At 43.6% G+C, this 13,065-nt stretch overlaps 1 protein-coding gene across 1 annotated transcript in view; it reads right to left on the bottom strand.

Moving 5' to 3' along the window:
• Nucleotides 1–13,065, bottom strand: part of FARP1 (FERM, ARH/RhoGEF and pleckstrin domain protein 1) — a 282,515-nt gene that overhangs the window by 51,935 nt on the left and 217,515 nt on the right. Inside the window, exons 9-13 of the mRNA XM_033103882.1 lie at nucleotides 11,317–11,412; nucleotides 9,657–9,820; nucleotides 8,862–8,930; nucleotides 6,663–6,738; nucleotides 5,241–5,490 (exon numbers count right to left, since the gene is read on the bottom strand). Of these exons, the coding sequence (XP_032959773.1) occupies nucleotides 5,241–5,490; nucleotides 6,663–6,738; nucleotides 8,862–8,930; nucleotides 9,657–9,820; nucleotides 11,317–11,412 (655 nt within the window). The remainder of the gene's footprint in view (nucleotides 1–5,240; nucleotides 5,491–6,662; nucleotides 6,739–8,861; nucleotides 8,931–9,656; nucleotides 9,821–11,316; nucleotides 11,413–13,065) is intronic.

Raw genomic sequence — 13,065 nt, 5'->3', positions numbered from 1 at the left:
AGAGGAAGACGAACCTTACAGTAACTAAGCTCATCACTATCAGAAGAGGAAGCGTTCTAGAAAAAAGAGCCTTTCTTGGAAATGCAACTCTGAGATCTCTTTAAATTCTGGCTAACAAGAATAAGGGCCTACGCAAAGAAGAGTGATCGAGATAGAAGCAAATAAACTCAAAATAAACCTAATGATGAAGGAGGCCCCAAATCTCTTAATTTAAGCCTGGGCCTACTGGTAACCCTATCACTCACTAATGGCTACAGCGAAACCCATTCTGTGCTAAATATGGAATAACATTTTAAGTGGAAAAAGTTGATTAGAAGCATGTGAACACTGATTATAGATATGAAAAAGGAAGCTGTTTGCACATTCACAACAGTTTCAGCAAAATTTAAAATGACAGTTTAATATTTTAATTTTTTTCTTCTTTTAGAAACTGCTTGGCAACACAATAAAAATGACTCCAGGACTAATAATCCAAGTTGAGTTTCTGATTCAATTGAAGACAGACTGGATTTTGCACACTTGGTGGAAATTTCAAGAGGCTCATACTGTATTTCAATTTTGCAGGCCTAGCTTTTTTTAAAAAGCACTGCTTGGCTTGAATCTTCAAAGAAGTTTTTGAGGATAAAATTGGAATTATTCACATTTTAAGTGCAGGCCACGTGGCACAATTTGGTGAGATAAATCTGTGAGAAATTCCCGAATATGAATCACATATGTGGGGAAGAATCCGGCCCACAGACTTCCTTTAATTAAATGCCTATCTAATAAAATATTGTCAAATGGCATACAGATGACCGCTAAAGAAGCTGGAGCAATTCACATTAAGTTCTGGAACTCATTAAGTGCATTTCTTCATGCTAAGAAAATTTCTTGCATTTTGATTTTGCCCTGAACAAGCAGCAACAAAATCAACCACAAAAGTGTCTACAATTTACATATTTTGAAATAGTATCTAACCAAAGATATTAATAGCAAGCAGACCCTGGAGTAGCCCTGAGAGGCTTGAAGATTTGTTTCTATATATGGTTTGTCTTCCATGCAAGGCCTGAAGATATCATTTCATAGAGCAGCCATTACCTGAAGATTGGGGTTCCCTGTTGTGTCAGGAGACTTCTACCCTAGCTATTGTCTTAGAAATATGGGTGGACAGGTCTCGGGAAACCCTTTGGAAATGTGAAAGAATTCACAGGTCTAGAGCCTCTGAGGCTTATTTTTCACACCCAGCCCCCTCTCAGATCTCCTGCACTCTTCCTTCAACTTTCTGCATAGGCATGCCCTTCTGAGGCCACACCGTGAGATTCTGGAGGATAGGTAAAGAAAGACTTGGGGACCAGAGTCTCACAAAAAGCAGAGGAAAGTGGGATGGTAGAAGCTGTTGGCTTGCACCGCCCTCTGCACAGTGGGAGCCCCTGTCACCTCAGCCTACTGGCTCTACCAGGCTCAGAGCATGCTTAGGATTACTTTCCCACCAACACTGGGAATCTATTACTGCAGGCAAGTTCCTCCAGAGGCAGTTAGTGCGTACTCTCAGCGCTTCAGGATATGCGGCTTTTGAACAAACTACACCCCCTCTCTTCTGAGCACCATTAATCGCACCAGGCTTGTTGCCTTCATAAATACGGGCCAAGAGGCAGAAATTGAGTTGCTTGGTTGGTACAAAACCAACCAGAGAAAAACTCTATGAGCAACCCTAAAAGAGGAAAATATTGTCAGTATAGAACTGAGGACACCACTGTGAGTCGGTGGCTTTTAACACATTTTAGATAAAATGTTTAGATAAAATTTACCTATCCTCCTTTAAGAAAGAGCAAAACAAAATAGTTCTTGGAACGTATTTTGCTTTGGAGGTTTACATTGGATGATTTGCATTGTATGCTGGGTAAGTTCACGCCTATCGTTCATTCCTATTTCATTATCAGACTGCCGTATGATTAGAGGTAAAAAGAAAATTCACTTGAACAAATTACATTCACAAATAAACCACAGGATTCCAAATGTGACTCTGCTTAACTCACAGCTGACTAGATTTTTATATAGCAAATCAACATCATTTTCTAAAGTCCAAAACAGAATATGCAGAAACATGTTATAACTGCAAAACCCCCACAAGAGAAAAAGCAGTTCTTCCTACCTCGTGTGGACTGTAATTACCTAAGTAGAGTCTACATGATTCCTGGTCGCCGCATGACTGTAATTATAATTCCATGCAAGATTCTTAAAAATTAAAATGTTGAATCAAAAAGGTCCTATTACATCAAGATGTCACATAGAGTAAAAAGCTGACGTCTAGAGGCCAAGATTCTAGTTTTAGCTTTGTCAGGGAATAGCTGTACGACTACTGGTAGGTCAGAACCAGGTTCCTCCTCCATCAAATGAAGGTTTACGCTAGGTGACCTCTGAGGTCCTTTCTAGTTTTAAAATTCTGTGACTGTTAAATATATAAATCTAAAGCAAGGCATAAATAGACTACTTCAATGAACATCTTTCAAACTATCCAATAATCAATTTGATTCATTAGTCATGCACTGAATCAAATGATTAGAAAGATAAAACAAAAGTTTGCATACCAATGGATTAAGTTTTCAGAATCCGTAAAACCAACTTCTCGACATTCATGTGGACAGATAATCACTTGTGAACCACAAGGTCAGTCAATACTTCTATTCGTTATATACTGCTGCCAAATTCTACTCAGTTTTCCAAACAGGTTTAGCTCTTCCCCCATGACAGTCACATGATGAGTTAAGTAAGGCCACTGGCATGGTGGCAAATCGGTGATGTATCTTTGTTACAGCTCTTTTCAATAATGTTGCAGTTACTTCGGATCTAAAAATTTGATTCTACAATTCATCTTTATATAAAAGTACCAAAGACTGAAAAGTAACAAAGAACGGGCATTAAGAAAAGCATTTCGTTTGTGATGCTTTTCTTACTCCACAAGCAAGCCAAAAATTCAGCTAACATTTAAAACGTATTCCACTAGATTCTAAAAGGCAATTGTGTCTGGCTGAGAAGTGACCCTTGGCTACCTAGCGGACCCATTTGGGGAGAGAGGACAAGTGACACCCCATACCAATTAGATCAAAGTTTCTAGGGTCAGGGCTCAGGAATCACTAATTTTAAAATGTGCAGCTAAGGCTGAGAAACAATGCAAATTGAAATCAAGCTCTTCTATCTAAAACGCAGGAATGCTGGGCGAAAGGCACGGGCACAGGTGGGAACAATTTAAAAAGAAATCCGACTTCTCGCTACTTACACTTTCTTCCTGCACAGAGAAACATCCACACATCACTTCCGAAGGAAAGACACTATTCACAAAAGTATGAACATTAAGAATGTGCATAAAAACCAACCACGGGCAATAACACTGGAAAACGGTCCTTCTCTGTGCTGTGCACAATTCAAAGGCAGGCATTTAATTTGCTAACCTGATGGTGACAACTAGCGCCTACTGTAAGGTCTTACTTTCTCCTGCATCAAGACTCAATAGTATTTCTGTGTTTCAATAAGAGATTCTGCCAGCCGGAGTAATAGCTTCGTAAAACATAACTAACAATTTGACCCACCAATGCAAACCCAAATCAAACCAGCAATCCCATGTAAATTACAGTTCATGAAGATTTGACACCCATTATATCACTTTATATGAAGTCTGGAAATAATATTACTCCAAATTCTTCCAATTAAAATATTCATTACTCTTGACTAAGATTTCACCGATGCTTCACCTCAACTAGCAATCAAGCTACATTTGGCCTTGACTTTTGTCAATTCCTCACTGTATGAGGCACAGAAAAACAGCCCTCCTTTTAAAGAAGGGGGTAAAGTAAAATCAACACCTTTCTAGGATCTCAAAGATACTTCAGTTCAAACACTCAACCAACAGGAGAGTGATCTGCATACAAAATTTAACATACACAGAAAATTTCCACATAAATACAGCGCTATATGCATGATCAGATTCCTAATAAAGTATTTCTTTCTAGCCTTCAATCAAAAAGATAAACAAGCTCCTGGTAACTTGTCATCATGACTTGCTATTTATCTTGTCTACCTCTTTTGAAAAGCAAGCCACTGTGTGAAGTTTTGTTTTTCTGGAAGATTTCAGAAGTCAGGCATGCCCTGTCCAAACATGTGCCTGTGCAAAACTTCCTCTAAAAAATGTTGATTAAAAATTAACGAGTCACTAGATCAGATAATCTCCATTGAAACCCTGGCCTCATGACTTCAGGTTCCCAACACTTGAAGACACGCCTTCTAATGTCCTCACTCATCCTCCTCTTGCTCCTCACTGACATACAGGCCACCCAAGGACTTCGTACTTCTCAGCATGGAAGGAGAACTGAGCACTGCTGGATTACCAAACACGAGGGGTGGGCTCAAAGGGTTCACCATGTCGGAGTCTGAATCGCTAGATTCAGTCCCACTGCTGGTGGAGCCCTCGGTCATTTGCAGGGGTGCCAGCTGGTCCACCATGCCGCTGGCACACACTGACTGCACAACGGGGACCTGGGAGGTGGGACCCACAAGAGGTGTCCCATTAGCCAGCATTCTACCTTCTGAACCAGCCAGGCTGGCCAGTTCTGCCTTTTCATGGCCATCGAGCCTATCCATTGTCTCTGAGGTTGATGCTACTTGGCTAAGGATGAGTGGATTCGTCTCTGACTTATTGTATCTACTGGGGAGATTTCGTAAGTACGGCCTTTGTAAGACAGGGGAACAGTTTTCATAATGAGGACTCTGGCTTGGGAGCGTATCGTCTCCCATACTTCTCTCTCGAGGCTCATGTCCATTTTCAGAAACATAGCCTTGAGACCCAGTCCTGTCCCAACTCATACTTGGACTAGAACTTCTGCTACTGGGAGACAATGGAGTGGCCAGGGGACTGTGACTGCCTGAGCCCCTGAACATCTCATCTATCAGAGAGCTATGTCTTGGGAGTCGGGGGCTCCCACTCATATCAAAGGTTATGTCTGCTGAATCATCATCAAGGAATTCTCCGGAAGGAGGACGGGAGGATTTCACAGAGTGAGGGGAAGCCCTGTGCCTAGCTTCTAGTTGCCTCTCATCCCTGGAGAGCAGATAAACACCACTGGTCAAATCACCCTCATAATTGTCATTTGTTTGGGACCGTGACTGGGACGCTTGTTCCCTGAGAAGATCGTATTCACTATCTACATCACTGCAGTCAATGAAAGGAATGGAAGTGCTGCTGCCTCGAGCAGCCCGGGATGCTGGACCTGTGCTTGGCTGCGGGGGCTGAGGTTTACTCTGCTGGGTCCTATCCTTAACGACCTCCTCCTCTTCCTCCATTGTCGCCTTCACGGCTCCATCTGCCTTCTTGTTACCCACGGGGCTCTTCTGCAAAGCGGGGCTTTGGTGCGGCCCGCAGTCTTCGGCGGAAACTTTCAGTTCCTTTCCTTGCTGGCAGCTCTGGCCACCTGGGGAATCAGCACCTTCTCCAAGTGTAAGGCTGGCACTCTGCTGAGCCTGGGTGGGGGGAGGGCAAGAAAAGGATGAGGGAATTGAAGAGAGAAGGGAGACTGTTACACCAGAGCTGGGAAAAAAGAGAGAGACGTCAGAGTCTAATTTAATAATAACATCTCCTCAAGCTTTGAGCAGCCGAAAGGATTGCCAAATAAAGGCTGCCCTCCACAGTGTCAGAACAAGCATTCTGACACAAAGAGGGCACTCCTGAGTATGTGTGGTTAGTATCCAGAAAGGTGTTTCCGAGTGTGGAAGCTGACAGTGCAGGGTCCCCAGCAGCACTACTTCGGCTGTGTCTGCTTTCTAGGACCCATAGACTCTAATTTGGGTTTCCAAAGTGTCTATGGAACAAGAGAGCCCCTCTAGGCCACAGGGTTTCCCAAGGAAGTGTGGGCAGGGAGAGGAAGGAAGGAACCGCATCCCGAACCCCCAAAGGCAAGCTGACACGGATTTCAGACAAATGACAAAAAACTTCTTTGTTTCTACTTCTAAGGCTAGAATGAACAGGTTAAGGACTCTTTTTGGATTCACACAATGAAATCTCCCTCATGTTCTTTCCCAACAAAGTTCTTATTCTCTTGTAGAGAAAACCCTGAAAACCCATCCAGAGACCAACTACAGGGAAAATGAGCTCTTGCCACCCTCAGAGCAAGAGTGATAATGTCTCTTGTTGCCAGCTGTGGTCACTGCCCTGTAACTCGAGCCCTGGGAACTCACCACTCGGGCCTGTGCCAGTAAAAGGTCCTGACCTTGGCACCGAAGGGGAGCTACACCCATCAGTGGCAAAGCAGGTCCCGATCTCTTCACACAAGTGCACCCATTAACTGGAGGATGGGCTCTACTCTCTCTTCTCTACTGGCTCCCATGGGTGGTTCCACCCCTCAGCTGAGTTGAGGCCAAGGGAACAAGCTTCTCCATGGCAAGAGCATGGGTGGGGGTGGGTGGGAAGTCAGCTGAAAAAGGACTGACTCCAGGGCCACTGAGCCCAGGCTGTGGGCTGCACAGTGCACAGAGCCTGTGTCTGGTCAAAGTCAGGGTACACAACTAGACTCTCCTCTATAAAACACCCCCAACGGGGAAGGATGAAGACCTCAAAAGCATACTATGAAACACAGAACTCAGTGGAGGAAGTCTGGTGAAAAAGGGAGTGATAACAGCATATCACCATTACTGACTTGTTTTGGCACTTCTGAGTTTGGCTCTGCAGGCTGCATAGCAAGGCTTCTGATGGAATGGATCTTGCTGTGTTTCCTGGGAGAAATCACACAAGATGAGAGCCAAAGTTAGGTGAGGTTTCTATTTGTGTTTTTAATGAAAAAAATCACAGCATTACACACTAAGTAGTTTGTATAAATAAATGTTCCCTGGAAACGGACCCAGTCATCCGTTTAATAGCTCTTATAGGTTTCAGGGGTTAAACCTTGAAAAAGTTCTCAGCAATTCCGCTGCTCTCATTTGAGGGGTACAGCTGGTTGAGAGCCCAGCCACGGAGCACGGTCTAGTTATGAGAGGAGTCATTGGGAGGGAGAAGCTGAGGGGGGCAGCACGTATGGTCTGGGTTGCAACCTATGGTCTAACAACATGAAATCAGTCCGTGTATTCTCAGTAATGACTTTCCAGATCAGTTCTATAACAGAGGCAATTATCACTAGCCAGGTGGCTCTTTCACAGTGTTAAGTTCCGAGGAGGCTGGCGCCCTGAATGAATTCATAGACGTACAGACTCGATAGTAGAAGGAACTGGCTTTAATGCCAGTAACACCTCCTGCCCTTATCTCTTCCCTTCCTTAGTCTGTCCATGTCCTCCTCCCCAGTAAACAAGCATTAGAAACTGTTCAGTGAAACTCTATAAATATAGAGAAATTATAAATGCCCATGTGCATCCAGCTTTCCTTCAAAATACTCCAAAGTAATACACAAAAGCTCTGAAGCACCCACATTCTTAATCAGAGAGAGAACCGGGCCACTTCTCATATGATCCTCAAAAGAATCATGGTGGAGGATCCAAGAAGATTATGGGGTTTGTCACATCTAGGTAAGCACGCAAATAGCCTTCTGAACATTACATTTCTGGGGAGGGGGCGGGGGAAATGACCCCACACCTGCATCAGGAGACATGCACACGGATGGTCACAGCTGCAGGTTTGTTTCAGCAAAAGCAAAACAAAACACAAAACAACTTGACTGTTTATCAACAGGGAATCAGACAAATAATACCATAACACTTTCATAATACCATAACACAAAATAGGCCTCCAAATCAGGGTAGGGTTTAAAAAGCAAGATACAGAATTATGTACAGTGTGATACCACTTATGCAAATATAAAAAAGCGTATCCCCCAGAGCAATGCTACTTTTTTTTTTTTTTTTGGATGCATGAAGATGTGCAATAGAAATAACATGACTATGGCAGGTGTTGCCTCTGGGGAGGGGAGGAGGGAAATACAAGGCTGCTGGTTAGAGGGGGTTTAGCTACATCTGGAACAATAGCTACAGAGAAGAAGAAAAAAACTCCAGGAACCAATATGTTAAAATGTTAAATTATTTCTTAGTTGTAGGAGTCTGGATGCTTGCTGTATTCTCTGCACTTTATTGCGACGCTTAAATATATTAAAATGAAAACAGAAAAATGTTTTAAAAAAAACATGCGCTAAACAATTCTTGGCCTACCTTCACTCCCCTCTTTACCCTTTGGCTTAATCCACCTGGGTTCTCTGCTTCTTCCCTTTCTGGGAGGCAGAGGGCTCTGAGGCTTGCTGACCAGGGGCTGCTTAAGCTTTAAGGACTGGGATAGTTACTCAGACCCTATGAGCTGCAGTGTCTCCACCTTTAAGAAGGGAATGAAACAGCACGGATCTCATGGAGCGGGTGCGAAGGTTCTATGAGTTAATATATGTGGAGAACACATATATATGCTTGGAACAGTGCCTGGCACACAGTAAGAACTATAAGCATTTGCTAACAAACAACAATACTAGACCCTGTTCCTTCTCATCCAAACTTTAATTAAAAAGTTTATAAAAATGCTTTCCATTCAAACCCCAGAATATTTAAGGACTCACCAATGAGCACGTTTTTACAGGGCTCTATGCCCCCTGTAATCTCCTGTTCTTCTTCCCTCCCTGCCGTCTGCTGACTTCCTCTGCTTCCTCATTTGGTTCTCTCCCTCCATTCTTCTCACCTCATCTCAGCCCTGAGTAATGCCCCCGGGCCCTCCAATGTTCCCTCTAGCACTAAACTGGCCCAGCTTGACTGTGAAGCAGTAATTCTCTAACGCACTGAGCCTGGGTGACGAGATAATGAGCAGAAATTGCACAGTTACCTGGAGAGAATGACCCTTCTCCCATCAGAAGTAGTGTCCAAGTTTCTCTTACCTTTCAAACTGCACTTTCTTATGTCCTCCTTCTTTAACATAGTCGAGAACCTGCTTCTGGGTCCGACCGCTACAATGAAGACCGCGAGAGGAAAGGGGAGAAGACACCAAGGCATTCTCTTTTAAACACACAATACTCCGTCATCTTCCCCTCCTTGCCTAACTGGAGATATGTGGGCTTTCCCAGCTGGCCAGGAGTAAACACAATCCTAAAAGAAACTGTGTTTGCACGTCCAATCTGCCTCTTGATATTTCCCTTAATGGAAGAAGTTTAACTAACTGGACCACTTAATATTTCTGTCGTAGGTTATTAAGCAACCACCTTGAGAGTCTGTGTGCTTCGGGAAGGCAGGGATAATTTTGTTCACGGTATATCCCCAAAAGCTAGAAGAGTATTTGACATGCAGTAGACACTCAAATATTTGTGGAAAGAATGAGTGAAAAAGGGACCTGATGATACACAAGTCTACACAGCACTCTATGAAGTTACACCAAATGTCAACAAGACACTTTTGCTTCTACAGAGACAAGTCCTTTCTGACTTAGAGTCCTGTTAGGAGTTTCCTGGGTCCCGGGAGACTGCGTTGGGCCTAACTGATGTTCAGAGAGTACCCAGTAAGCGTCTGCCAGGAGCTGGCTGGGATGACTGAGCACACAAACCCCACCAGCTCCCGGAGGCTGACTTTCACCTTCTCTCCTCGCTACAGCGCAGCAGCTGCGATGGCGAGCAGCAAAAGGAAAGTCTTGGGGGAAACGTTCTCATGGCAAATAAGGAGGTGCGAAGCAGAATCCTTACCTGAACCGAAATGATGACCCTCGACTAAAGAGAACAGGCTTTGGCTTTGGCTTGGGCTCTTCAAAAAGTCTAAAAAAGGCATGATGTTCAACACAGATTTTCCAGAAGGACTTGCAAAAATCCCGACTGGCCATTAAGAATTCCAAGGTATCCTGGTACGAGCTCTAAAAAGAGAAAATACTACTTTGAATTTGTTTCCATTACCCACAGACACTGGGTTGAAAAATGAGAAAAGGGACCGAAAACAAATTTGTCCAATAAAATTTCAATTGTGTATTTTATGATCGCATGACCATAAATTCACACATTTGGTAAAATACAGTTGTTCCTAGTGACAAAATACAGGCGCCATTCAACCATTTTCTTCCCCACATAATTCCTTAGAGGAACTAACAAAAAATAGGGGTACTTAGCAGAAGTCATAACATCTCTTTTGACAGAATTCATAAACAAATTGTGTTTACTTGGTTTACATGTCCTTCTTAAAAAAAAGAAGAAAAAAGAAAAAAACCCAAGTGCCGAAATTCCTTTTTTGCCTTAAGATAACTGAAACAGAAGTCTTCTTTCTGTTTTCTCCCTCATGTGTCAAGCCAAGTTTAAATATTGGTCTCAAGTCTTTTCTCTATCAAAAATCATGGCTCAAGCCTCCAGGTGGCCCCAGGGACCATACAGGAAATGAATATATTTTTCTGGAGCACTAAAGTATCACTCAAGGCTGAAAAATTCATGTCCTTTGGTTCTGGAAAGGGGATATGGTAATTTTCTATTCCCAGACGGAACACTTCCAACTGAAGTGGCCATATTATATAAACAAAATTGACCAAAATCCTTAACATTCCCAGCAGTTCCAGTTATTTGGGGGGATCTCACAGTTCTGGGCAAGTTGTGCTGCAAGTCTTCATTTGTATGTCAGTCTTTTGGAACTCAAAACACATCTTCCCATAGAAAACAACTTATCATGGGTGTCTGCTGCTGCGGTCGGGCCATAAAAGCCTATTTAATCCACACTGTAGCTCAACTATAAGCCTAGACTGCCACTTAGAATCTTTATTTCCAGGAGAAAAAGCACTCCCAGGTCTAGCTGGGGACAACAGTGATATTTGTATCATCCATCTCCTTCATCGCCATTTCTGGCAGACGAAGAAGACACTGTTTCTCCTTCTCTGATCTGGTCCCAATGTTAACAACATCTGTATGTGTGTTTGCGCGCGCGCGCGCGTGTGTGTGTGTGTGTGTGTGTGTGTGTGTGTGGTTGGGTTCTGTGGGAAGTGGACCTGGTTAGGTGGTGAGAATGCATTGTCTGAGGTTTGGGGACAACAGCACAGACTCAAGAGTTGGGGACTGCTGCTGTGTGGGCAGGTATGTGCCTGGAATGTGGCCGAATGCTGAATAGGGTCTCGAGGTGGCCCAGAGGCTGGAGATGCAGAAACTGCATAGCTCAGGTTGTTTGTTGGGAGGGAGCTGCCTATGTTTGCACAGGTAAGTGACCCTTTGTGGGCACACACCTGTGCCACCTATTCTTTACCCTCTGTCTACTGAAAACGACAGCTGTGAGGTACCAAGCACTTGGATCCGTCTCTCTGTACAGACACTAAGACACAGGAAGCGCTGTCAGCCACAGTTTCAGCAGGTCTCCCCCTCTTTCCAGGGAGCCACTTACATTTGAATCCGGGCGGAGCTTGATGAGAAAGCGCTTCCTCTTGAAGCTCAGCTTCCGCACCTTCGCCCAGTTGAAGGCATTGATCTTCGTGAAACCCTAGGAAGAAAGGATCAGCCAGTGAACCAGGAAGCGCATAACAGGCAACATGGGAGTTGGTCTGCTTTGCTTATGGGGAGCTGAAAGGAGGGCTGATGTTCGATGGCTCGGGAAGAATGCCTTTTGCTGGAGAAGTCACAGGATCTTTGGCTGTGGGATGATGCCTGTTCAGTTCCTGGATCATTATTCCTCACTAATTACATGATTCGGTATTCCAACTAAGTCTGCCTCCAGACAGAAAGGAGGAGGGCCAACGGAAAGATAAAGAGAAAGATAAGAGAAAAACCATGACAACTACCACAATAATTAGCGACTTTCACTTACAGCCTGTGCCAGGCACTGGCCTAAGGACTTTACAGACCTTATCAGACCTTACACAAAACCCAGCGAGATGGCTTTCTTATCTTCATTTTACAGATGTGGAAACTACAGTATGGATAGGTTTTAAACTGGCCACTATTACACAGTGAATGTGGCAGAATGAGATTGCCAAGCATGTGCCTTAACCAGCAGCTGTTGTTCATATTCACAGGTTAGCAATCACCCCTTCGTTCACACTGGTTTGGCTCCCATGTGCACCAGGCTCCTGAAATACAAGCAGGACGGGGAGAGGAGAGCCCGACATCCCTGTGTCTTCCAGGCCAGAAAACACTCTCCGGAAAGTACTCACACACCCTCATCTTAGCAGCCAGGTGGTGGAGAAACAGTGGGGAGTTGTCCGACACCACCTCCTGTCTGTCCTGTCATCGCAACTGAAAATAGAATTCCCCTTGAGCCCATTTGAATACCAGGACCATTTATTTAAATTGGTGAGAGTGAATCAATTAGGAACTGACAAGAAGATTAATTCTAAGATACAGCCTTTGTACACAATTAAATTATCGGGCAATTCTCACTATGTAGTGTATCAAAAACAATCAAACCAAATTAATTCCATTGTGAGGCACTTTCCCCCCCGCCATGATGTTTAGAAACGTTTAAGCGTTTTGATTTTGATTTTTGGTAATACTGAAAACTGGACTTGGTTTACTGTCGTTTCTCTCATCCGGTATTCCTAGATTATTATTTCTGCAGGTCAAAATCTGTTAGGAGGAGTCACCTCCTCACATACCACACCATCTCAACAAGTTACTCCCTGCTATCCCATATGAAATCCAACTTGAACTCCTCTTTTGGTACGGGGTCAGTGATGATTAGTGTCTGTCATAAACATCTGATGCAGGAGCAGAGAATCATGGGCTATTTTGGTAAAATAAGAAAGGGGAAATGTAACCAAACCTGGCAGATCTCGGAAAAGTTTTAGGTCATGCACACATTCATGCCTTCAAAACTGGGTGTGATCTGACCCTATTTCATGAGAACAGCAAATGCTTTCTCCATACCTAGTTGAAACAAAAGCATAGATTACCGACTTTTATTTATTAATAAAAGAAAAGCCTTAAAAATTTTTTTGGGGGTATCTTCATTATCTTGATTTCATTGATGTTTCACAGGATATACATACATACATATATACCAGGGGTGCCAAAAATATGTATACACGTTTTAAGAGATGTTATTTATGCTCAAGCAGTAGTTTGCCGTAATCAGAAGTGTCTGGACACTGATGGTAACCACTTTGAGCACCTCTTGTAATTGCAGAAGTCATACGTG

Source organism: Rhinolophus ferrumequinum, chromosome 4, assembly GCF_004115265.2.
Source record: "Rhinolophus ferrumequinum isolate MPI-CBG mRhiFer1 chromosome 4, mRhiFer1_v1.p, whole genome shotgun sequence".
Classification (NCBI taxonomy): domain Eukaryota; kingdom Metazoa; phylum Chordata; class Mammalia; order Chiroptera; family Rhinolophidae; genus Rhinolophus; species Rhinolophus ferrumequinum.
The sequence above is the reverse complement of the archived record's forward strand: the minus strand, read 5'-3'. Positions and strand labels throughout refer to the sequence as shown.